This window comes from Phyllostomus hastatus, unplaced genomic scaffold, assembly GCF_019186645.2.
Source record: "Phyllostomus hastatus isolate PE091 unplaced genomic scaffold, TTU_PhHast_1.1 phas_contig_254, whole genome shotgun sequence".
Lineage (NCBI taxonomy): Eukaryota > Metazoa > Chordata > Mammalia > Chiroptera > Phyllostomidae > Phyllostomus > Phyllostomus hastatus.
This window is the reverse complement of record NW_025333810.1, coordinates 21,972,443-21,995,451: the sequence shown is the minus strand read 5'-3', so window position 1 is coordinate 21,995,451 and position 23,009 is coordinate 21,972,443. Positions and strand designations below refer to the sequence as shown.

General features: G+C 37.1%; 1 protein-coding gene across 1 annotated transcript in view; it reads right to left on the bottom strand.

Annotated features, from left to right (window-relative positions):
* Positions 1 to 15,082, bottom strand: part of ARPC1A (actin related protein 2/3 complex subunit 1A) — a 29,346-nt gene extending 14,264 nt beyond the window's left edge. The window contains exons 1-3 of the mRNA XM_045838090.1: positions 14,947 to 15,082; positions 10,229 to 10,321; positions 5,988 to 6,092 (exon numbers count right to left, since the gene is read on the bottom strand). Coding sequence (XP_045694046.1) covers positions 5,988 to 6,092; positions 10,229 to 10,292 — 169 coding nt within the window. The 5' untranslated portion in view covers positions 10,293 to 10,321; positions 14,947 to 15,082. The remainder of the gene's footprint in view (positions 1 to 5,987; positions 6,093 to 10,228; positions 10,322 to 14,946) is intronic.
* Between the last annotated feature and the right edge of the window lie 7,927 nt (positions 15,083 to 23,009).

Below are 23,009 nucleotides of genomic sequence, written 5' to 3'. Positions count from 1 at the left end.
GCTACTGATGAGGTATTTTCTATAAATATAATTTCACACTGAAGTTATATAAATATTAATAATAAATTTTTATTACAGATATCTCCCTAAAAATAATTAACATTCTTAACATTTATATGGGAACAGGTAAGGTGAATATAAATAAAAATCTCCATTAGTCATATATTGACTTAGTAGTATGAACAGTTTATTTATTCATCTACAGGAAATGCCAGCACAGTTATCTGCACCATTGAAGGGAAAAAGACATGGAGGAGTGTGCTCTGAGTGATGTGTATTTTCATTATAAATCCATTCATTGCAGGACAGTTTCACAGCCCTCTTTATTAGATTTAAAAGTTTATTTTTAACTACAAAAGCAAAACCCATACATTGTTATGAAACAATCACAATGGAACATTCAGAAAATCAATAAAGCCCTGCCCCTGTTCTTTATGTCCCATACATTCCGCCAATATTAATATGTTGGCAAATATATTCTCTTGCTTTTTACAAATTAGCAGTGATTATTCATCATTTCAGAACACTGATCTTATCATAATAATTTCCCCAAAGATCCCACAGTTGAACATTTTGCTAGTTTCCAATCACTTATTAAGATAGATAAAATAGGAATAAACATTTAGGCACATATCTTTTTGCTCTGGTTAAAATTATCCCTGTATGATAAAAATCCCAGAAGCGTGACTCAAAATGTTATTATTTTTATGAATGTATTGTTTCCCTAACTTGATTATAAGCTTCTTGACCACAGGAAGCCAGACTTTGAAACTACTATGGTAGGCAGACCATAGGGTGGTCCCCGTGACCTTGCCTGCTGGTGGGTGTTCATGCCTCTCTGCAGTCCCCTCTCCACATGTGTGGGCAGGACTTGTAACTTGGTTTTAATCAACAGAATTTAGAAGAGGTGATAAGATGTACATGATTACTGTATAAGATTACATAAGGATGTGCCCCCGCTCAAAAAACCACCCCCCAAAACACAATGTGCCACCCCTCTGGCTAGAGATACTCACACTCATTCTCCATTGTTGACTTTTGAAGAAGTAAGCTGCCATGAATCTTACAGTTGCAAGGAAATGAACTGTTCTATCAACAACCTGAAGGAGCTTGGAAGTGGACCCCTCCCTGACTGAGCCTTTGAGGAGAAATCACCCCTGATTGACATCTTATTTATAGCTTGTGAGACCTAAAGCAGAGTCCCAGAGAAGCCAGGCCCTCACTTTCTTTTTTTTTTTGTAACTTTTTAGAGAAACATTGTTGTTGCCTCTTGCACACACCCTGACCAGGGAACAAACCCACAACCCAGGCATGTGCTCTGAGCACGAATTGAACCCCCAACCTTTTGAGGCATGGGACAATGCTGCAAACAACTGAGCCACACTGGTCAGGCCAGGCCCTGCCTCTTGACCCACAAAAACTGAGAGATGATAAATGTATGACTTAAGCAGCTAAATCTATAGTATTTGTTACACAGCAATTAAAAACCTAATATATCCTCTAGTATCCAGAATATTGCCTTGTAAGAGAAAGCTTATTGATTTTGCCAATCTCAAATTTCACCCCTTATTCCATATGACCACCACTCTAATTAAACACATATGTGTTTGATAAGAATTACTGAGGTGCTTAAACATGAGGTACTTAATTAAAAAAATCAGTATACCCTTACTATTTCAGAAAATTATAAGGAACTGCCTTCTGCTGGGTTTTATCGTTCCAAGTCTACTGCTATAGCCACATCTTTCATTTGAATTTGAAAGCTGTAAAAACAGTCATAGCCTCGAATTGTCATATTTTAGATGAGAATTGCCTTTAGCTCTTTAAATACACATTTGTTAAAGAGATGTGAAGAGCAAATATTCAGTAAAAGGCAAATTTTCATCTTACTGATTTAGCTTTGCATCTTTTTTTCCGTTTTCCTGCTATTAGAAGACTTGAAAGAAAAGGAGGGAAATCAAGCATCTATCCTGTCTTTCCTATACTAACTACATCTCAGGCTAACTAAACAGTAGATGAGATAGCATTTTTCATAAATGTATTCCAGCTGATAGAAAAGAAATGATAGTTTTAGAATATTATTAAGTTGCAGCCATTACTAAATTAATAGATATGGCACTGATCATCAATAGTTCCTAACATCACAGAAAGAAAGACAACTAAACACTGTGTACCTCCTTGATGGAAGAACCTACCATCATCTGACTCAACTAGCAATTTATAGGAAATATAGAGGACAGAGAATCTGTAAACCACCATGGGGTTGCAATCAGTAGAATCTAGGCTGTGGAGAACACTATATAGGACAAACAATCTGATTTTCAATTTTGTTAACAAATAAATTGCAAAGGAAAAGAAAGAAAGGGAACCTATAAACAAAAGACAGATAAATCAACTAATCACAACCATGTCTGTATCTTCTTAGGATCCCAATCAAAACAAAATATTGTATTGGTTATTATTGAAGAGTCCTTATCTTTTAGAGATACAAACTGAAATATGAAATGATACAATGTCTGGGATGTGCTTCAAAATAGTACAGGAAGGGAGTTGAGAACAAGCCTGGCTGTGAGTTAATAATTGTTGAATCTGGGCGATGAGTATACATGGGCTCATTACAACTGTTGCCTATTTTTGTTATCTGTTTAAAACTGTTCATGGCAAAATGGTGGTGGTGTTTTTTTTTAAGAGAGTGATTAAACATTTAACACAAAAGAATAAACCCACGGAAAAAAACACTAGGACTCTGATATCCCTTTGATGTTTGTCATACTCTTTTTCTCTACAGTACCGACTAGTCTTTTCTTCTAGAAAGCTTTAGGAGATAGTTTTTCTTTTTCTGTAGTTAACTGTCTTTCTGAGGAAATAAGTTTGACCCTTGGTCTCCCGCCACAGAATTATATTTAGATTTTTCCAACAACATTTTTTTGTGTGACCTAAAAAGAGTATCATTTGAGCATTTAGACAGAAAACAGGGCCAAGTTCAAAGGATTCCAAAAATGAAGCAGGGAAAAAAGGACACAACTAAATATTTCATTTTTTTTTTTTTTGGCTATCTCTTTGGTCACTGGCAAAAAGACTAGTGAAAATAGGCCAAACCAAATAGAAATAAAGATGTGGGAAAGCAATAGCAACAAAAATAGAAATTATGTCTTTGGTGCTGGTTTGGTAATATAAAATCAGCCAGCTCAGCATGCTTACTAGCATTACATATAAATTCTGGTAAAAGCAAAAAGGGATGGTCACAAGTTTTCGCTGGGAACAAACGATCCAGGTACACCAACGTAGAGCTCAGAACAATGGGGAATGTAAAAGCAAGCTGCAAGAGTTATATGATATGATGTTATTTTGGTAGCATTTAGAAATACTAGCCAATAGTACTATAGATTGCTTATGAACACACACACACGTATATAAAAGTATTAAACATGGGACAATGTCATACTAAATTATAGGCTACCTTCTTTTTTTTAAGTGTATTTTACTGATTATGCTATTAAAGTTGTTTGTTTTTTTCCTCTCCTTTATCCTCTTCCGCCCTGCACCCCTACTCCCTCCAGCATATCCCTCCCCCTTAGTTCATGTTCATGGGTCATACATATACATTCTTTGGCTTCTTTATTTCCTATACTATTCTTAACTTCCTCCTGTCTATTTTCCACCTATCATGTATGCTTCTTATTCCCTGTACCTTTTCCCTCTATTCTTCCCTTCCTCCTCTCCACTGATAACCCTTCATGCAATCTCCATTTCTGTGATTCTGCTCCTGTTCTAGTTGTTTACTTAGGGTTTTATTTTTTAGGTTCCATTGTTGACAGTTTTGAAATTGTTGTTATTTTACTGTTCATAGTTTTTATCTTCTTTTTCTTAGATAAATCCCTTTAACATTTCATATAATAAAGGTTTGGTGATGATAAACTCCTTAACTTGACCTTATCTGGGAAGCACTTTATCTGCCCTTCCATTCTAAATGATAGCTTTGCGGGATAGAGTAATCTTGGTTGTAGGTCCTTGCTTTTCATGACTTCAAATACTTCTTTCCAGCCCCTTGTTGCCTGTAAAGTTTCTTTTGAGAAATCAGCTGATAGTCTTATGGAAACTCCTTTGTAGGTACATGTCTCCTTTTCTCTTGCAGTTTTTAAGATTCTCTCTTTATCTTGAATCTTGGGTAATTTAATTGTGATGTGTCTTGGTGTGTTTCTCCTCAGATCCAGTTTCTTTGAGACTCTCTGGGCTTCCTGGACTTGAATGTCTAGTTCCTTCGCTAGACTGGGGAAATTTTCCTTATTTTTTCAAATAAGTTTTCAATTTCTTGCTCTTCCTCTTCTTCTGGCACCCCTATGACTCAGATGTTGAAATGTTTAAAGTTGTCCCAGAGGTTCCTCTCCTCATTTTTTTTTTGAATTCTTGTTTCTGTATTCTGTTCCAGTTGACTGTTTATTTCTTCCTTCTGGTCCAAACCATTGATCTGAGTCCCGGTTTCCTTCTCTTCACTATTGGTTTCCTGTGTATCTTGCTTTATTTCACTTTGCATAGCCTGCACTTCTCCCTCTATTTTGAGATCCAGCTCAATCAGTTCTGTGAACATCCTGATTACCAGTGTTTTGAACTGTACATCTGATAGGTTGGCTATCTCCTCAATGCTTAGTTCTTTTTCTGGGGCTTTGATCTGCTATTTCATTTGGACCGTATTTCTTTGTCTCGCCACACCTGTTACGTTGTAAGGGGCAAAGCCTTAGGTATTCGCAAGGGCGGCGCAAACCACTTCAGTGTGCTGTGGCCCTGTATGTGGGAGAGGGGTCAGAAAGGGAACAATTCTGCTTGCTTAGCTCTCGCCCTGCTTTCAGTCACTTCCCCTGCTACCCACAAGTGGATCTGCCTTTTTAGGTGCTGATTCCCATGTCGGTGGGTACATTCTAGTATCCCATGGCCCCCTCCAGTGGACCTTCCTGTGAGACTGGGAGTTTCTCCCGCTGCCGCAACCCCTACAGATTTTACAGCCAGAGGTTTTGAGGTTTTAGTTTCTTGCACTGGAACCCTGGTTTGAACAGTCTGTCTCACTCCCTAGTTGTTCCTTCCAGCTTATCTCCATGCTAATATGGGATATCTGAGTCTGCTATCTGCTGCTTTGCCTGCCCTTGTCCACCAGCTGCACCCTTGTTGGGCATCCTCATTGCCCTGGCTTCCCGTCTCCACCCCTCCTACCAGTCTGGGTGATTGTTTCTTTAACTCCTTGGTTGTCAGACTTCCGGACAGTTTGATATTCTGGCAGTTCTGTTTTTTTTTTCTTTTAAATTGGTTGTTATCCTTCTTTTGATTGTGCAAGGAAGTGAAGCATATCTACCTATGCCTCCATCTTGGCCAGAAGTTTATATGATCTACAGGCTACCTTCTGAGGGACAGGAACAGGAGTGGTAGTGAGATGGGACTTTACCATTATCTAAAAATAATATTCGTTGTTATTAAATCTTTGTTTCCTAAGTTCTCTGGCACAGGAAAAAAGACAGTTATCTTTTTTGCTGTTAATTCTGGGTGGCAGAAAATGGGTGTTTGTTATATTATTATTCTTTGTCCTTTTCAGTATTTTGGAATATCTTCCTTGCCCCTAAAACAACACAGAAGAAACTTGTGGAAAACACTGCATTCCTGCAGCAGCTGGGAACACAGTTTGGCTTACATTTTCACACAGCTGACATGCTCTCCAGTTTTCACTTTCATGCCCCATCTCCTAATCTAAGCTCTTAGTCCTGATACTAGGTTCAGTGTTTTCCACAACACTAATAGAGTGCTGTGTACCAACTAGACTAAAATAAGCATGTAAAAACTGAGATCACTCTTATGCTATTTTCTCAAAATTTCTAAGGAAAATTCAGCAGATGCTGTACAACTTTGAATATTATGGCAGATTTACTTATTAGGCTCTTTATTAAACAAAAGAGTGCTAAATTTCAAAATACTGTGCTAAATTCACAGTTCTCTTCTTTTACCTGTGATATGTCCGTTGTGCTCCTTAAGTTCATGAGCTTTCACCCACTGGCTCCCGTTCTTCTTATAAATGTGGACTTCATGATTGTTGGGGCTAAGGGCAATCTCTAGAGAGCAAAGTCAATAGTTAACAGCTGAACTTGAAACTGTTACACAAAAAAGGGATACATTACAATTGGCATTTAAAAAACAGAGTGAAGAAATAGAAAAGTTGTTTTAAAACATGGTTCTCAATATTCACCCCTGAAGAATTCCTTTTATTATTTTTACCTTTACTTGGACCCCATAATTTAAAATGTTTTGTAGGAAAGCTAAACTTAAATACTCATTCAATCAGAGACATATACAACTGGCAATTAAAGATTCTAACTAGTAAGAAATCAATAATGTTGCTATACTTAGCTGATATACAGTTGACTCTATAACAATACAGGTTTGAATTATGTACGTCCGGTTATATGTGCATTTTTTCCCCAATATATACAGTCATCCTCCGTATCCACAAGTTTCACATCCATGGATTTAACTGACTGCTGACTGAAAACACTATTTTTCATCTGCAGATGTGGAGGGCTGATGGTATGTATTGTTCCACACCCTTTTAGATAAAGACTTAAGCATCCTCGGATTTGGGTATTCAAGGTGGGTGCTGGAACCACCTCCCCTTCCATACCAAGGGTTAACTGAAGTTATGTCTTTGGGGGTCAAAACTCATACATGAATTTTCAGTTGCATTGTCAGGGGGGTCAGTGTCCCAACCCCTGCATCGTTCAAGGGAACGATGTAGTTTTACAGGGAAAACTGTAATTTTAGTTCATGGTAAAGATATTTGACATTTTAGCTCCCCTGTACAACATTATTTATAATAACAATTTATTTTCTGTTAGATTTTCAGAAATGCTGAAAATAGATCATAGGCTTTCATTACTGCTATCACAGACCCATGTTGGTACCACCATAGTTTGTCAAAAAAACTTGATTCTGCTGATAAACTATATCAAAGCTTTCCTTTAAATAAAGACAATATAAATCACAAAACAAAAACATGTTTTCAAGAGAAATCTCTTAGACCAATCCAAAATATTAAGAATACATATATGTATATGAATTTTTAAATTTATTTTGATATTTTCCCTTTCTAGTTGATCCATTAAAAAATTATTTCTTAAAATTAAAATTAAGATCTATGACTAAAATTTTAGGTTATTCTTTAAATAGTTTCCCCATCTATTATGTTACCTACCCACCCCTCCTTAGGAAAGCTACTGTTTTACAGATGAACTGTGGAGCTAGATAAATATCTAGCTCTAAAATCCTAAGACTTTCAATGCTTTCTAGAAAATAGCTATATATTTCTAAGATGCATACAGAGATTTCAAAAGTCAAATCCAAAGTTAAACCTGGTAAACATTATAAATTTCAAATTATAATGTGGCATAACAAAAAATAATGTTAATGACTTAATATATTGAGTTTATTAAGTAGTTTAAATGAGGGCAATAACAACTTGCATTCTTATTAAAAACTGGAACTATTTAAAAAACCTATTTTTAGACGGGAAAGTGGAGATAGAAGATACAGGAAACTCAATTAGGAAGCTCTGAATTCATCATCTTGCATGTAACATATTTTCAAATACTTAATACACAGGCTCATATCTAGATTTTCACTCGACAATACCCTGCTGTGTACTGTTTATGTACCAAAGATTTATTTAAAAATATGAGAAACATGTCTGAACTATCTTTTAAAAGGATAGTGACTCTACAGATTCAAAATCCAAGCTGGCTTCTTTGCAGAAACTAATAAGCTGATCCTAACATTCATATGGGAATGCAAGGGACCCAGAAGAGCCAAAACAATTGAGAAAGAAGTATAAAGTTGAAATTTATACTTCCCAACTTCAAAACTTACTACACAAGGCTATAGGAAGCAAGACAGTGTGGTTCTAGCATTAGGATAAACATAAAGATCAATGGAACAAAATCGAGAGTCCAATAAACTTACATTCAATTGACTATTGACAAGGGTAACAAGATAATTGCATGGGGAGAAAATAGTAACAAATGGAGCTGGGACAACTGTTTATCTATATGTAAAAGGATGAATGAAGTTGGGTTGCTACCTTACAAAAGTAAGGGTTGCTATCATATACAAAAATTAACACAAGTGGATCCAAGACCTAAATGTAAGAGCTAAAACTATGAGGCTCTTAGAAGGAAACACAAGTATACCTCTTTGTGACCTCAAGTTAGGCAGTGGTTGATTAGATATAATAGTAAATGTATAAGCAACAGAAGAAAAAAATTGGATATTTTTAAAATTAAACACTTTGTACTTCAAAGAACACTATAAAAAAAGTGGAGACATTCTACAGAATAGAAGATTCTGCAAATCATATATCTGATAAGGAACTTGTATCCAGAACATATACATATAATAAAGATTATATATTAAAAAAAAACTCTTACAACTTAACAATAAAAAGACAACCCAATTTTAAAAATGGGCAAAGGATGTGAACATATATTTCTCCCAAGAAGATATACAAAAAACCAGTAAGAGGGTATACTACTTTATATCCACTAGGATAATAATAGGTATAGGACTATAATCAAAAACAGATAATAACAAGCGTTGATGAGGATGTGGAGAAACTGGAACCCTCTACTAATAAGAATGTAAATTGTTGTGGTCACTTTGGAAAATAGTTTGGCAGTTCTTCAAAGTGTTCAATATAATTACCATATAACCCAGCAATTCAACTCCTAGGTATACACTCAAGAGAAGTGAAAATATATGTCAACATAAAAACTTGTATGTGAATGTTCATATTAGCAATATTCACAACAGCAAAAAAGTACAAACAATTCAAATATCCACTAACTGATAAACAAAATGAGGTTATGTCTATATATTACTCAGCCATAAAAAGGAATAAAGCTGCAACATGGATGAACTTTAAAAACATTATGCTCAGTGAAAGAAGCCAGATGCAAAAAGCCACATATTTTATGATCCCATTTATACAAAATATCCACAATAGGCAAATCCATGAAAACAGAAAGTAGATTAATAGTTGCCTCTGACTGGAAGTTTTGAGAACTGAAGTGACCACTAATGGGTACCACTTTTTAGAATGATAAAAATATTCTGAAACTAGACAGTGATGATTGTTGTGTAACTGTGAATATACAAAAAAAAAAAAATCACTTAATTGTATACTTTAAAAAAAGGATGGATTTTATGTTAGGTGAACTGTATCTTAATAAAGCTATTCTTTAAAAAGCAGAATGAATATAATTCAAACTTTTAAAAATAACTCATGGGTCTAACACTACACTTGTTTCTAGATTTTTTTTTTTTAGACCTTCTCCTTGTCATATTATCTGTCACTTTGCCTACTATGCCTACTTCTAAGAGTCTTCTCCATCCGCTTCTAGTTTGCTGGCACTAGACAACTAAAACTCAAGCTTCTTATGAGTAACAGTAAATACCAGTTACTACTGCTCTTAGTACCTCAAGAATAAACCATATTCTCTGAAACAGCTTATTTTTATGTCCTAGAATTCTGACTAAATGCTGGGTTAGTGGGGTATTGCAGAAACCACTGCAGACACTGGATTCTTAGGGCAATGAAAGATGTCTCTGATATAAACTGTCTATTAGTAGTATAGAAAAAGAAGTGGACAAGGAGCCAGAAGGCTTGAGTGCTAGCAATGGCTTTGACATAACTAGGTATATAGCCACTGGAAAGTCCTCCTAATATTCGAGGCCTCAGTTTGTTTTTTTTTTAAGATTTTATTTATTTATTTTTAGAGAGAGGGAAGGGAAGGAGAGAGGGAAAGAAACATTAGTATGTGGTTGCCTCTCACATGCCCACTACTGGGGACCTGGCCTGCAACCCAGGCATGTGTCCTGACTGGGCATCGAACCAGTGACCCTTTGGTTTGCAGGCTGGCACGCAATCCATTGAGCCACAACAGCCAGGGCTACATAAAATTTCTTGTACCATAATATGTTAAAAAATAAATGCTAAAATTCCTTTATAATACAAAAAAAGTATTTAAATATAAATAAAAAATTGAATTAAAGAATTAAAAGATTTTTCTCAAAAAGTTTGGGCCAAAAATGTGGGTGTGCATTATACATGGCAAGATACAGTATGCAATCCTTAAAAGTGCCTATATCTAAAAGTACTGTAAGTACTAAAATAAAGGTGCAAAATTAATAGCATACTTACGGGTACGATCCCTGTTCCAGGCATGACAGGTGATTGGCTCAAGTAAAAATTGATGCAGGGACATTATTCTTAGTGTTTTCAAAGGATAGAAATCTGCAATGAGCAACAAAAAGCACTTAATATGGCAGGTAACCAATATTTAAGTTGTCTGGGGATCTTGACATGTTTGGGGATAAATAAAAGATTATTTTCCTATAATAACCAAATCAATCTCAATATCTTAACTTAATCAAAACTTAATTATTTAAATACAACTAGCATTCTAACCATCAATATATAATTTACTCTGTCAAGGGTCATCAAGGGACTCTAAAACCATGGGTTAAAGATTGTTGGGTACAGGATATTCAGTTTCAAGTGTTCATCCTACAGATCACCTATTAATTACAAAAGGAAAAACATATCTTCACAATAAAAAAAATCTGGCAGTCACCACATTAATTGAGCGATCAAACTTGGTATCATAAACAGTGGAACAATATAATCTGAGGGGCCTCCTGATGGGAGGCAACATGAAGCGTACATCATCATTTATAAGTAGTGACCACTTAATTTATCAATTTTTAAGAGTGCAAAAAGGGGCACTATTAATAATTATGCTGTGACAATAGGTCACAGGACTATCCTGAAGTAAACTGGTAACACGGCCAACCTAGCTATTAAGTATTTATGCCAAACATATTTAAATACAGACAAGATCCAGGCCCAATTTCCAGCTTATAGGAAGTATGGGAATTAAAGAACACGAAAGGGAAATAATTAAAACCATAATGTATGCCATACTATAAAACAATTGGCCTGGACTATTCAAAAAAGGCAAGTTGGGGGTGGGGACTGTTCTAGATTAAAAGAACTATGAAGATCAATTTTGCTATAAGAACCTTGATTGTAATCTGTATTTTATTTACTGATTTTTAAAAATTTTATTTATTTATTTTTAGAGTGAGGGGAAAGGAAGGAGAAAGGGAGAGAAATATCGATGTGAGAGAGAAACACTGATTGGACCAGGGATGTGGCCCGCAACCCAGGTACACGATCTCACTGGGAATCAAACTGGTGACCTTTTGGTTCACAGGTTGGTACACATTCCACTGAGCCACACCAGCCAGGGCTGTAGTCTGTATTTATAAAATGGCCATACAAAATACATTCTATACAATAGGGAAAATTTGAATTTGGGCTGCATATTATGTAACGATATGGAATTATTTTCAATTTCTTAACTATGATGGCTTGCACTTAGGTAGGAGAATGGCCTAACTCTTAGGCAATAAAGATGATGAAGTGTTTAGGGGTGAAGTATCATGATGTCATCTGTAACTTCTTTTCAATTCTTTAGAACAAAGAAATATAAAAGAGCAAATGTGGCAAAATGTTACCTGGTAAATCCAGGCTAAGAGTATACAAGCGTTTGTTATATTACTCTTTAGACTTTGAAGCAGGAATCTGTGAAACATCACTGACTTAAAAAATCAAATAAAATCCTCTATTTTATAGGTACCCAAATCTATATCCATTGAAAAAGCAATCATTACTGTAAATAGGAGAACATTTTTCAAAAAGCACGCCATTTTATCATTTCCAAGAGGCACACTCACAACTCCCTGAAGTTTCAATACACTTAAGTACAAGTCATGTTAACCTAGGGTGGAGACTGAAATGTGAGACAGGAATTCTGATGTAAGCAGGAAATGAATGGAAGGGCCACCAGAAAGTTGTGATGTGAACAAAGTTCAGCAGACAAAGCAGAAGTCAACCTTAGTGGAAAGCAGGAAAAATGTCTCTGCTAATTGTTATAAAAGGAATCCAAAGGTCAAAGGGAGATAAGTGAATTAAACATCTGATATCTTGACCTAGCCAAGAAATGTCAGTGTTTCACATTTTATCCTAAGGGTGAAGACGTTTAGGTCATTCATTTTTTACTTTTATATGTTCTAGAAAGCAAACTGCAACTCACAAAGAAAAAGATTGAAAAAATTTTTAAAAATTTTAAATAAATTCAAATAAGACTGCTAATTTGTTGTGTTTTTTAAAAATAAACTTTCAGACTTACTGCATGATTATCTTTGATATCAATACTTACCCATTACAACAGGTTTTGCTTACAGTAACTCAAAATAACATATAATGTCACAAATATCTCAATTAAAAGCAATTTAGTTCAAAAGCCACATTTTATAAGCTCATTTGTTAACTGAAATAAAATTGGCCTGCAAATGAATAATTCAATGTGAAATCTATATGCAATAAAAGCACATATTTCACATATACATAACAGAGGAGAACTGCAGACACAGGTTTTCTCATTCTTCAACTTAGTTTTATAAGCTATGTGACAAAGCCTTTAAAAGAGGTAAACATTTACACAATGGCATAATTATTTCTAAAATTGCATTTTTAATTTTGTTATTATTATTCAAGCCCCATATTTGGACACATACTCACACCTATTCTTTCACAGTCATGTGGCTATTTCAAGTCTGTAGGCCAAAACAACACTCATATTTTTGTCAAAAATATAAGACACTCAGTGAACATAGCCTGTATTCATGAAACTCAGTGAGTGAATAATAACAGCTTGATTCTTATATCAAAAACATACTCTCTGTCACAGAGTGAGAATTATAATTTCTAAACTGTGATTAATATTTAAGTGAAATCTGAAAACCTCTGTTTTAATGGGGGTAGAGAGGAAAGAAGGGACAAAAAGGTGACATTAAATTTAACAAGCTTCTACTAATGACCTTTTATTGTCCAGCACAGAGAGAAAGAGAGATGATTTATATAGCATAGCATGATTCCAGGAATTCTTCCTCTTTTCCAAACTCCTTTCTTTACCTGTCACTTTGAGTACAGAATCATTCTGATGTTTGGTTTGCCATGGGCTCTGGAGCCAAGGGAACCTAGGTTTGAATCTTGGCTTTGACACACACTAGCTAGGAGATCTTGGGAAAGTCACTTAATAAACCTAAATCTCACTTTTTTATCTGTAAAATGGTCACATCAGACATATCACTGACATCCCAAAGCTGTTGGTACAAGGATTAAATAACATGTGAAGGAATGTGGTATAAAGCCTAACTCAAAATAGATGCTCCATGAGTTAGATCCCTTTCTTCCTTTACCAGGTGCTTTTGAATCATCCCAAGAAGTTACACCAGTTAATATCCTCTGAAGCACATTCCAGTTGGTATCCATCTCCTGAACCTGGCCCTGGAGCTTGTAAGTATTTGTACAAGTGGGAATTTCAGTTCCGTATTTAGAGTCAGTTTTCAAGGCTGTGATTCACCCTGTTTCTAATTGCTCTCATTACCCAACCCGGCAATACCAGGTACTCCAATAAGGTCACCACACCCTCCACAAGTTCAGAGACAGGTTCCAACTCCTGGCACCAGCCTTACCAGCAGAGCATTCTGAACTTCTTTATGCAGAATCTGTCTCAGCATAGGATTAGTCAATAGATCAAAATACTGCCACTCTCTCTCTAAGCAGTTTTAATTTTTCCAAGATGATCCCCTCCTTAAATTGTGATAAGTAGGTAAATTAACCTCAGAAATTCTCTGAATCCTTTCTGTCAGGAAGGAGCCATTTACACTCACTCCCTAACTGGGCAAAACCACCCTCCTGATATCCTCTCTTTTGTTTTACATACCTGAAAAAACCAGTGCCTACATGAAACCAAAAGGTTAGATAAAATTGATAAAAGAGGACAGAACTAGGATAATTTACGCAATGAGTTGAGATAGTCAAAAGAAGGCTCCAAAGTCATGGTATGAGAACAGATGGCTTTATAATCAGAGTCTAGGCCACAATTTTTTAAGTGCCTACATGTTCCTTCCCAGCAGTGTACTAAATACCAGTTTGGGGCCAAAAACTTAAGTCTATCTGACACTTTTCTGGTCTTCAAGTGAGGAGAGAGGGCGGTTTAGGAGAGGAAGCGAAGATTAATATGAGGGAATGCCCAGAAGCAGTAATAATAGCTAATATTTATAGCTAATAATTTCTGGTCCAGAGCACCTACTGATTCTCCAGAAAGCCCTAAAATGTTCTTACTGCAGTCTTCCCAGGGTCATCCAAACGAAGTGGTGGTGCCAGGATTAGAATTTTGGCAGTCTGTCTGGAGGATTGAAATGTGACAGGTGCTGCTACATCAAGGTCCACGGAACCAATATGAGCAACTTTGATCTAGGGGACAGGGGCACTTGAGAGGGGGAATCTTAAGCAACTCGGGAAAAGGTTTTCCTCTAGTTTAGAAGGGTCCTCAATAACTGAGGGATTGAGGGCTACCCTAGATAGAAGTTAGATGTTCCACAAACGCTGTGTGCAGGGACCTATTCCAGAAGCTAATGAAAGAAACGAACGGTCCCTAGAGACACCCAATTAGGATGAGATTATTCCATTCACCAGTTTTACAGACTGATAAATGGCCACAATAGAGGGGAATACAGGGCTATGGAAGTTCAGGAGAAGGAGCCGTTAATTCTGGCAATGGAAGGCTCTTTGCGCTCGAAAATTTTGAGAGAAACAATCTTTACGGGGACCCAGGGGCTCGGCGGGTCCTATAGAGAGTGAGGATCCCCCGCCCCTCAGGAGGCCAGCCAGGGGTACGCGGCCCCCACTCAGCCTCTGGGCCCCGCGGCCTAAGCCCTCGCCTCAATGTCACTGCAGGTTTAAGGCCAGACCCACAGGGTCAGAAGCTCGCTCCCACTTCCTCTTACCTGGGTTCGGGGTGGTGGGACAGGCTCGGAGCGGAGAATTCGCGGACTCTGGTCAGTCGACGCGAACAGGCTCCAGCGGGCGCTGGCGGAGGACCCGAAGCCCAGAGGGAGCGGCTGACAGATCCCGGAAATGGTCACGGCGCCTGCGCAGGGTGGCTGCGCGGATAGTCCGCGCTTGCGCAAAGCTTGGGTGCCCGGCGGGTCCGGAGCTGCTGCGTCCGGGTAGTGTTCATCTTGAGTCGCTGTGTCAGTCCTTTAGAAGGGGCGTCGCAAAGCAGTTAGAAGGTGGTGACAAAGCAGCGTAGACGTCTTACTCCTTTCCTAGAAAACTTCAGACTTGCAGACTGAAAGAGTGGGTCCTTGTGGGTTTCACAAGAGCTTCTGTCAGGCAATTACTGAGATTTGGGGCCTTTCCAGCCACAGAGACCCAAGGAACGACTGTTTCTCTCGGTTTAGAGAGCCTCTCACCAACAACCCCGCCAGTTTCCTCTGGAAAGCAGCGGAAGCCGGTCCTGGATCAGAACCACTTGTTCCCTGCTCCCAAGATGGCATCTTGGGACGGGGAAATTGGGGGAATTCAGCGACCCTCCTCCCCTTCACGGAAGACAGTGCTTGTTGTGCAGGTGCTTCCTCAACTTTGAAGAAAAAGGGACGCTGTAGTAGACAAGAGAAGTTCAGGAGGCTACTTGGCAGGCCTAGCAAGCTCAGTGCCAGAAAGTAACCACACAAGATGGTATAATAATAAATCCTAACGGGGCAGGTCATGGTGGATAAGCATGTCCCAGGCCTATAGCTTTCTTAACAAAGGTCAATTTTTAAGTGAGTCCTGTGCATTGCTCTTACGCACCTAGGATAACATACCTTTGAAATGTCAGAGTAAATTTCTTTTTCAGAACCCTGGAAAGCACAACTTGCAGCACCAGAACACGACACTACCAAACTTAACTGTTGTCTTGTTTCCTGCATACCATAGCTATGTGCTATAACTATCCTGTACCCATTAATGTAAAAGAAGTATGTACTCCAGTTTGCTTTTTATCCAATCTCAGACATTTCTCTGCTTTGCTTTCTCCTGCTCCCTTAATCTACCACCAATGGATTTCCTGTAATCTTCCTTACATTTCCCCCTTTGATTTTAAATATATAAACTGAGATGCAAAACTGCCCTTCTCTGGAGCATTTTCTCAATCTATTGAGATTCATTTTCCAGGCATGTCCCCAAAATTTTTGCCCAAATGCATATAAAGTTTTTCTATAGGTTCAGACATGCTTGCCTCAACATACAAATGCCCTGGACTTCTATCTAGACTTGCTTTCTTTGAACTAAAAAATTTAGGAGCAGCACTCCCATTCTCCAAGTCACTGCAAATTGCTAATCTGCTGCCTATTTTGCTCCTTCTAGTGATTTGTGAATTTGACCCTAATTCTTGGCTTTAAGGTGATGTTCACAGAAATGAACTTGTCAATTTCACAATTTCAGAGCCACACTGTGTTCTCTGGGGTTAGTTAATCCAGTTGATCATGGAGCACTAATGTACTAGAAGTAATTGGTTTTACTCTGTCTCATGGCTACAAAGTCTTTGGTCCTAGGGATTTTGAGGACAGACTGAGAGAGTGGAACGATCATGTTAAAGTAATTCCTCCCTCCTAGAAACAATCTTGGCAAAGGGAGCATAGCATGTGAAAGCAAGGATTCCTGTGCCTGCAAGTTACCTGAACCAACTGGAAGTATGTAGAATTGGTACCCAGAGTCAAAATACCAACAGTGTTTTATTTAGATCCCACCTGTTTACAAAGAATAGTTCATTCTTTGAAGTTTATCATCTGGGTAGATGAGACTAACACATACAACTCAATGAGATCAGATTCTTTATAATAAATGACAAAAAAAGAAATAACTTAGCCTCATAAAAGTAACAGGCACTTAATCTCTGGTTCTATCTTTCAAGTTAGTATTTTGCATTTTAGCTACCATTTGATTCATTTCATTTCATTTCATTTCATTTTTACAAGTTATTCCTGATGGTAGCACCTCAGTTCTAAAGGGAGCCCTTTAAGCGAATCCACCTTATGCTGTAACTGAGGAAACAGGACCTGAGAATGCCAGTGGCAGGTCTGGCATCTTGATGTCTAGTCTAGAGCATTTTTCATTATCCCAACATGCCCTTGTATAAGAGCCACTGGAGTTCCAAAGAGGAACACTTTTTAGTGTTTGTTTTTTAGACTTGTATAATGACACTGATCTAGTATCTAAAATGAGGACTCCGTCTTACAAAAATTAGTTCAAGGGAAAGTGGTACTTAGAATGGTAAATGGGAGGAAGAGAAGGGTTGAACACTGCCTTTGGATGATTTTGTTGGTTTTATTGATTTGACTGGAATTGGAATAGGATTGAATTAGAATTTGGCCAAGCTTCAAGTTGTCAGATATTTAGGGAGTACTCACCAAGTACCAACAATAAGCCATTTTGTGCAGTGTACATAAGAGTTGAGTAAGATCCCTCGGTCCTCAAGGAACTTAGAGACTGGGATAAGATCTGTTCACAAATAATTTTAAATATACAGTCAAACCTCAGTTCTTGAATGTCTCCCCCCTCAAACCAAGTTGTTCATAATAAAAATTTCTCAGTTGTTGAACCAAACTTCAGTTCTCGACCTGATACCCCTTTTATGCTGATACATGTATGATCAGTCATGCGTCTCTCAGGTGACAAAGAAGTTTCGGTTTTTGAACAAATTGCTTTTCAAACATCCCTGAGAGTAAATTAAGTTCCAGAACCAAGGTTCCACTGTAGGGAAATGCACAGTGCCTCAAACCAGGAAGGGTCAAGTTAATGTTTGGTAAATGATACTATGAGTGAATGAAGGACATAGTCTAGGATTGCAAAAAATGCAGAGGTTGCCACCAGTTGCTAATTGGTGTGGGAGCTTGTACAGATACATCAGAATATAACCAATCATAGGTTGGAAAGATTACATATTTTCAAAGGCCTAATGATTTCCTTCTGATCAGGAGAGCTTTGATTTAGTATGTAGAAAGTGGAGACTAAGAAGATTGGTTCTAATTTGTGCCAGTGAACACTTACTGCCAGTCTCCCATTTCTGTTTCTTTCATGGATTAATGCTTGCCACCTACTTATCACAAATCTGTTGGAAATGTCATTGAATCAATGCTTATGAAATCTGGAAGCAAACAAAAGAACAAAAACATAAATGATAATGCTTAATAATCCTTGTGTTTTAGTTATTGTCCTAATTGTTATAGTATGGTCCAATGAGGAAAAGATTCCTCTAGAAAGGATCCAGTACAATTCAGTGCCAGAGGAACTGAAAAATGCTATGGATATTTCCACTCTAGGCTGCCAACCCAGTTCATTTCCATAGCATGGAGATAAGATCAGTGTATGGGGTATGTAGGGGCATAAGGTAGTCACAGATGGTATATAGATAGCATACTATCACAAAAACCATACTTACAAGGCAAGCACTCAAACATACTTTTGAATACCGGGTATTGTTTTCCTAATTTGATAAGTGAAATCTGTAGTCCTCTAGGCTATAAATCTTTTGGAGGTCAGGGCCCCTTCTTACTACACATTTTGTTTCTAACACATTTTTCCGTGCTGTTATGCAATCTTCGATTATGTTCTAAAATTTATTTTTATTTTTGGTTTTAGAGGGGGGAAATGAGCGAGAAGGAGAGGGAGAGAAACACTGATTTGAGAGAAAAATATCGGCTGCCTTCTGTACATGCCCCAACTGGGGACCAAACCTGCAGCCTAGGCATGTGCCCTGACTGGGAGTTAGCCAGTGATCTTTCCATTTGCGGGATGATGCCCAACCAACTGAGCCACACTGGCTGGGATGGATTTTACCACTGTTTTAATAAAAATATGATGGAGTGCTTAGGAAAGTTTATTGACTTTGGTAATAAATCGAACTGAGTTCAAATTCTGACTCTGAAGCTTACTAACTTTGGGCAAGCCAGTCAACTTTTTTTTTCCAGTCAACTTTTCTAAGTTTATCTGTCAAATGAGGATAATAGTTCACACATCTTAGGGTTTTTCTAAGGATTAAGATAGACAATGTGCAATCCGCTTCTGGCTAAGATGGAGGCATAGATAGATACACTGTGCCTCCTTGCACAACCAAAAGAAGGGAAACAACAAATTTAAAACAAAAAATAACCAGAACTGACAGAAAATCAAACTGTATGGAAGTCTGACAACCAAAGAGTTAAAGAAAAAACATTCATCCAGACTGGTAGGAGGGGTGGAGATGAGCAGCCAGGTGGAGAGGACTAGCAGCAAGGTGGGGCTGGTGGACTGGGCAGTCCCCTATTTGCATGTGGATAAACTGGGAGGAACAACTGGAGAGTGAGACAGATTGCGCAACCCAGGGTCTCAGTGCAGGGAAGTAAAGCCTCAAAACCTCTGATTGTAAAACTCTGTGGGGGTTGAGGTGGTGGGAGAAATTCCCAGCCTCACAGGAGAGTTCATTGGAGAGACTCACAGGGTCTTAGAATGTACAAAAACCCATTCTTGGACCTTCTGGTCCAAACCAGAAGGAAGAAATAAACATTCAACCAGAACAGAATGGAGAAACAAGAATTCAAAAAAAAAAAAAATGAGGAGAATCTTAGGAACCTCTGCAATAACTTTAAATGTTCCAACATCTGAATCATAGGGGTGCCAGAAGGAGAAGAGGAAGAGCAAGAAATCAAAAGTTATTTGAAAAAATAATGAAGGAAATCTTCCCCAATCTGGTGAAGATAATAGACTTCCAGGAAGTCTAGGAAGCTTAGAGGGTCCCAAAGAAGTTGGACCCAAGGAAGCACACACCAAGATACATCATGACTACACTAGCCAAGATGAAAGATAAGGAGAGAATCTTAAAAGCAGCAAGAGAAAAGGAGACAGTTACCTACAAAGGAGTGCCCATAAGACTATCAGCTGATTTCTCAAAAGAAACCTTACAGGCAAGAAGGGGCTGGAAAGAAGTATTCAAAGTCAAGAAGGGCAAAGACCTATATCCAAGATTACTCTATCCTGCAAAGCTATCATTTAAAATGGTAGGGCAGATAAAATGCTTCCCAGAGAAGGTAAAGTTAAAGGAATTCATCACCAAGCCCTTATTATATGAAATGTTACAGGGTTTTATTTAAGAAAAAGAAGAAGATAAAAACTATGAACAGTAAAATGACAACAAACTCACAACTATCAACAACTGAACCTAAAAAGAAAAAACAAACAAAAAACAAAAAAATAAACAAACTAAGCAAACAAGTAGAACAGGAACAGAATCACAGAAGTAGAGATTACACGGAGGGTTAACAGTGGGGAAGGGGAGGTAGGAATGGGGGAGAAGATACAGAGTTTAGTAGCATAAATGGCAGGTAGAAAATAGACAGGGGGAGGTTAAGAATAGTATAGGAAATGTAGAAGCCAAAGAATTTATATGTATGAACCATGGACATGAGCTAAGGGGATAGAGGATGCGGGTGGGAGAGGGTGTGCAGGGTGGAGGGGAATAAAGGGGGGGGAATGGGAGAACTGCAATAGTATAATCAATAAAAATATTAAAAAATAAAATAGACAATGCAAATAAAGTGCTAGACAGTTCTTGACATATTAAAAGCACTCTGTAAATTGTAGCAATTATTATTTGAACATATTATACCAAATTGATTTTTATAATTTATTACAGGCATACCTCATTTCATTATGCTTTGCTTTATTGCACTTTCCAGATACTTCATTTTTATCAACAATGAGGCAAGGCACTCCACCAGCAAAAAGATTACAAGTCTCTAAATGCTCTTGGATAATGGTATTTTATTGGCAATAAAGTATTTTTTAGTTAAAATGTACATTGTTTTTTTTAGACATAATGCTATTGCACATTTGATAGACTACAGTATAATGTAAACATCACTTTATTTCAGCATTTGCTTTACTGCAGTGGTCTGGAGCAGAACCTGCAATATTTCCAAAGTAGGCCTGTATTTCCCAAATATTTTCTCCCAGTCTGTGGCTTCTCTTCATTTTCTTAATGTGTTTCAAAGAGCAGAAGTTATTAATTTTGAGGAAGTCCACTTATCTGGTGTCATGTTCAAGAAATATTTGCCTAATTCAAGGTTATATAGATTTTTTCCTATTTTTTTCTAGAAGTTTTATAGTTTTTACATTGACTGATTTTAGAATGGTAAACTAATCTTGCATTGGTAGGAAAAGGCCTATTTGGTCTTGATGTATTATTCTTTTTATACATTATTGTGTTCAGTGGCTAAAATTTTGTTAAGAATTTAACAATTTAAAATCTAATGTAAAATCTTTGCATATGAAGGGTTTGTTTTGTAGTTTACTTCTCATAATTTCTTTTCTAGTTTTGGTATCAGTAATTCTAGCTTCATGAAATGTATTCAGAGGTATTTCTTTCTCTTCAATTTTCTGGAAGAGTTTGTATAGAGTCAGCATTTCTTAATTTCTAAACATGGAATTCTAAGTTATATTTTTGTCATTAATTTCTCCCTTGATTGCATAATTTCCAGTTTACTTACCAATTTGTTTTTGCTTGCTTATTCTTTTAGTTACTAAGAAAGGTGTTAATATCTACCAAATGATTATGGATTTGTCTATTTCTACTCTAACTCTGTCATTTTTTCTTTATATATTATGGCGTTATAGGTACCTCTATATTGTAGAATTATTTTGTCTTTTGATGAATTGAATGTTCATTATAAAATGTTCCTTTTAATAGTGCTTTTTGTCTTAATGTTTACTTCTCTGATATTAATATAGCTACACCAGCTTTCTTTTGGTGTTTGACTAGTATATCTTTCTCTTCTTATTTTAAACTTCTGTATTAGCTTATGTTCTTAGATGTGTTGTTCATAAAATGTATGGTTACATTTTATATTCATAGTATGCTTATCTTTTAACTTAAATATCCAGATCATTTACATTTTAAGTAATTAGTGATATATTTGAGTTTAACTGTATCATGTTATTGTATGGTTCATTTTTGTCCTGATTATGCTATTTCTTTTTCTCTCCTTTCTTGCCTTCTTTTGGATTGATTATGTTTTATGATTTTGTTTTCAAGAACTAATTTAGAGATGTGCTGGAGCTGTCTTATACTGGCTCAGAAGAGCTGACTGTGCCCATCTCTTCACAACTCCATGTTCAGTAACCTCCTGTTGGTAGCTTGAAATCAGCCATGGTGAGAGCATTTACATGATAGAGAGTAGCAAAGGCTACAGAGCAGGGCTTTTGTCCTTTGAAGAAATATTTACCGGACCAGCAATGATCAGTATTTTCTCTTTATGGATAATACAGAGGCCTTAGAGTACCTTAACTCTATTATTATCTTTCTCCCTAGTTATATTGTTTTCTTGTCATGCATTTTAATTCTATAGTAAATATAATGTATTTGCCATTTTTATGAAGTTTCTGTGGGTTATGTCTATTACCAACATGTCATTATGACTGGTTCTCATTTATCTTTTTGTCCTCTCATATGCTTGGTTATCAGTGTTGTGTTAACACCTAAGAAAGGTGTTAATATCTATCAAATGATTATGGATTTGTCTATTTCTACTCTAACTCTGTCATTTTTTCTGAAAAGATATTTTTTATCTTTTATTTATTAAAAGATATTTTATTAAAATATATTTTTATTTATTTTTAGAGAGAGGGGAAGGGAGGGAGAAAGGTATAGAAATATCAATGTGAACCCCTGGCTGGCGTAGCTCAGTGGATTGAGCGCGGGCTGCGAACCAAACTGTCGCAGGTTTGATTCCCAGTCAGGGCACCTGCCTGGGTTGCAGGCCACGGCCCCCAGCAACCACACATTAATGTTTCTCTCTCTCTTTCTCCTTCCCTTCCCTCTCTAAAAATAAATAAATAAATAAAAATTAAAAAAAAGAAATATCAATGTGAGAGAGAAACATCAATTGGCTGTCTTCAGTATGCACCTGGACTAGGGACTGAACCCAAACCCAGGCATGTACCCTAACAGGGAATTGAACCGGTGACCTTCTGGTTTGTGGGATGATGCTCAACC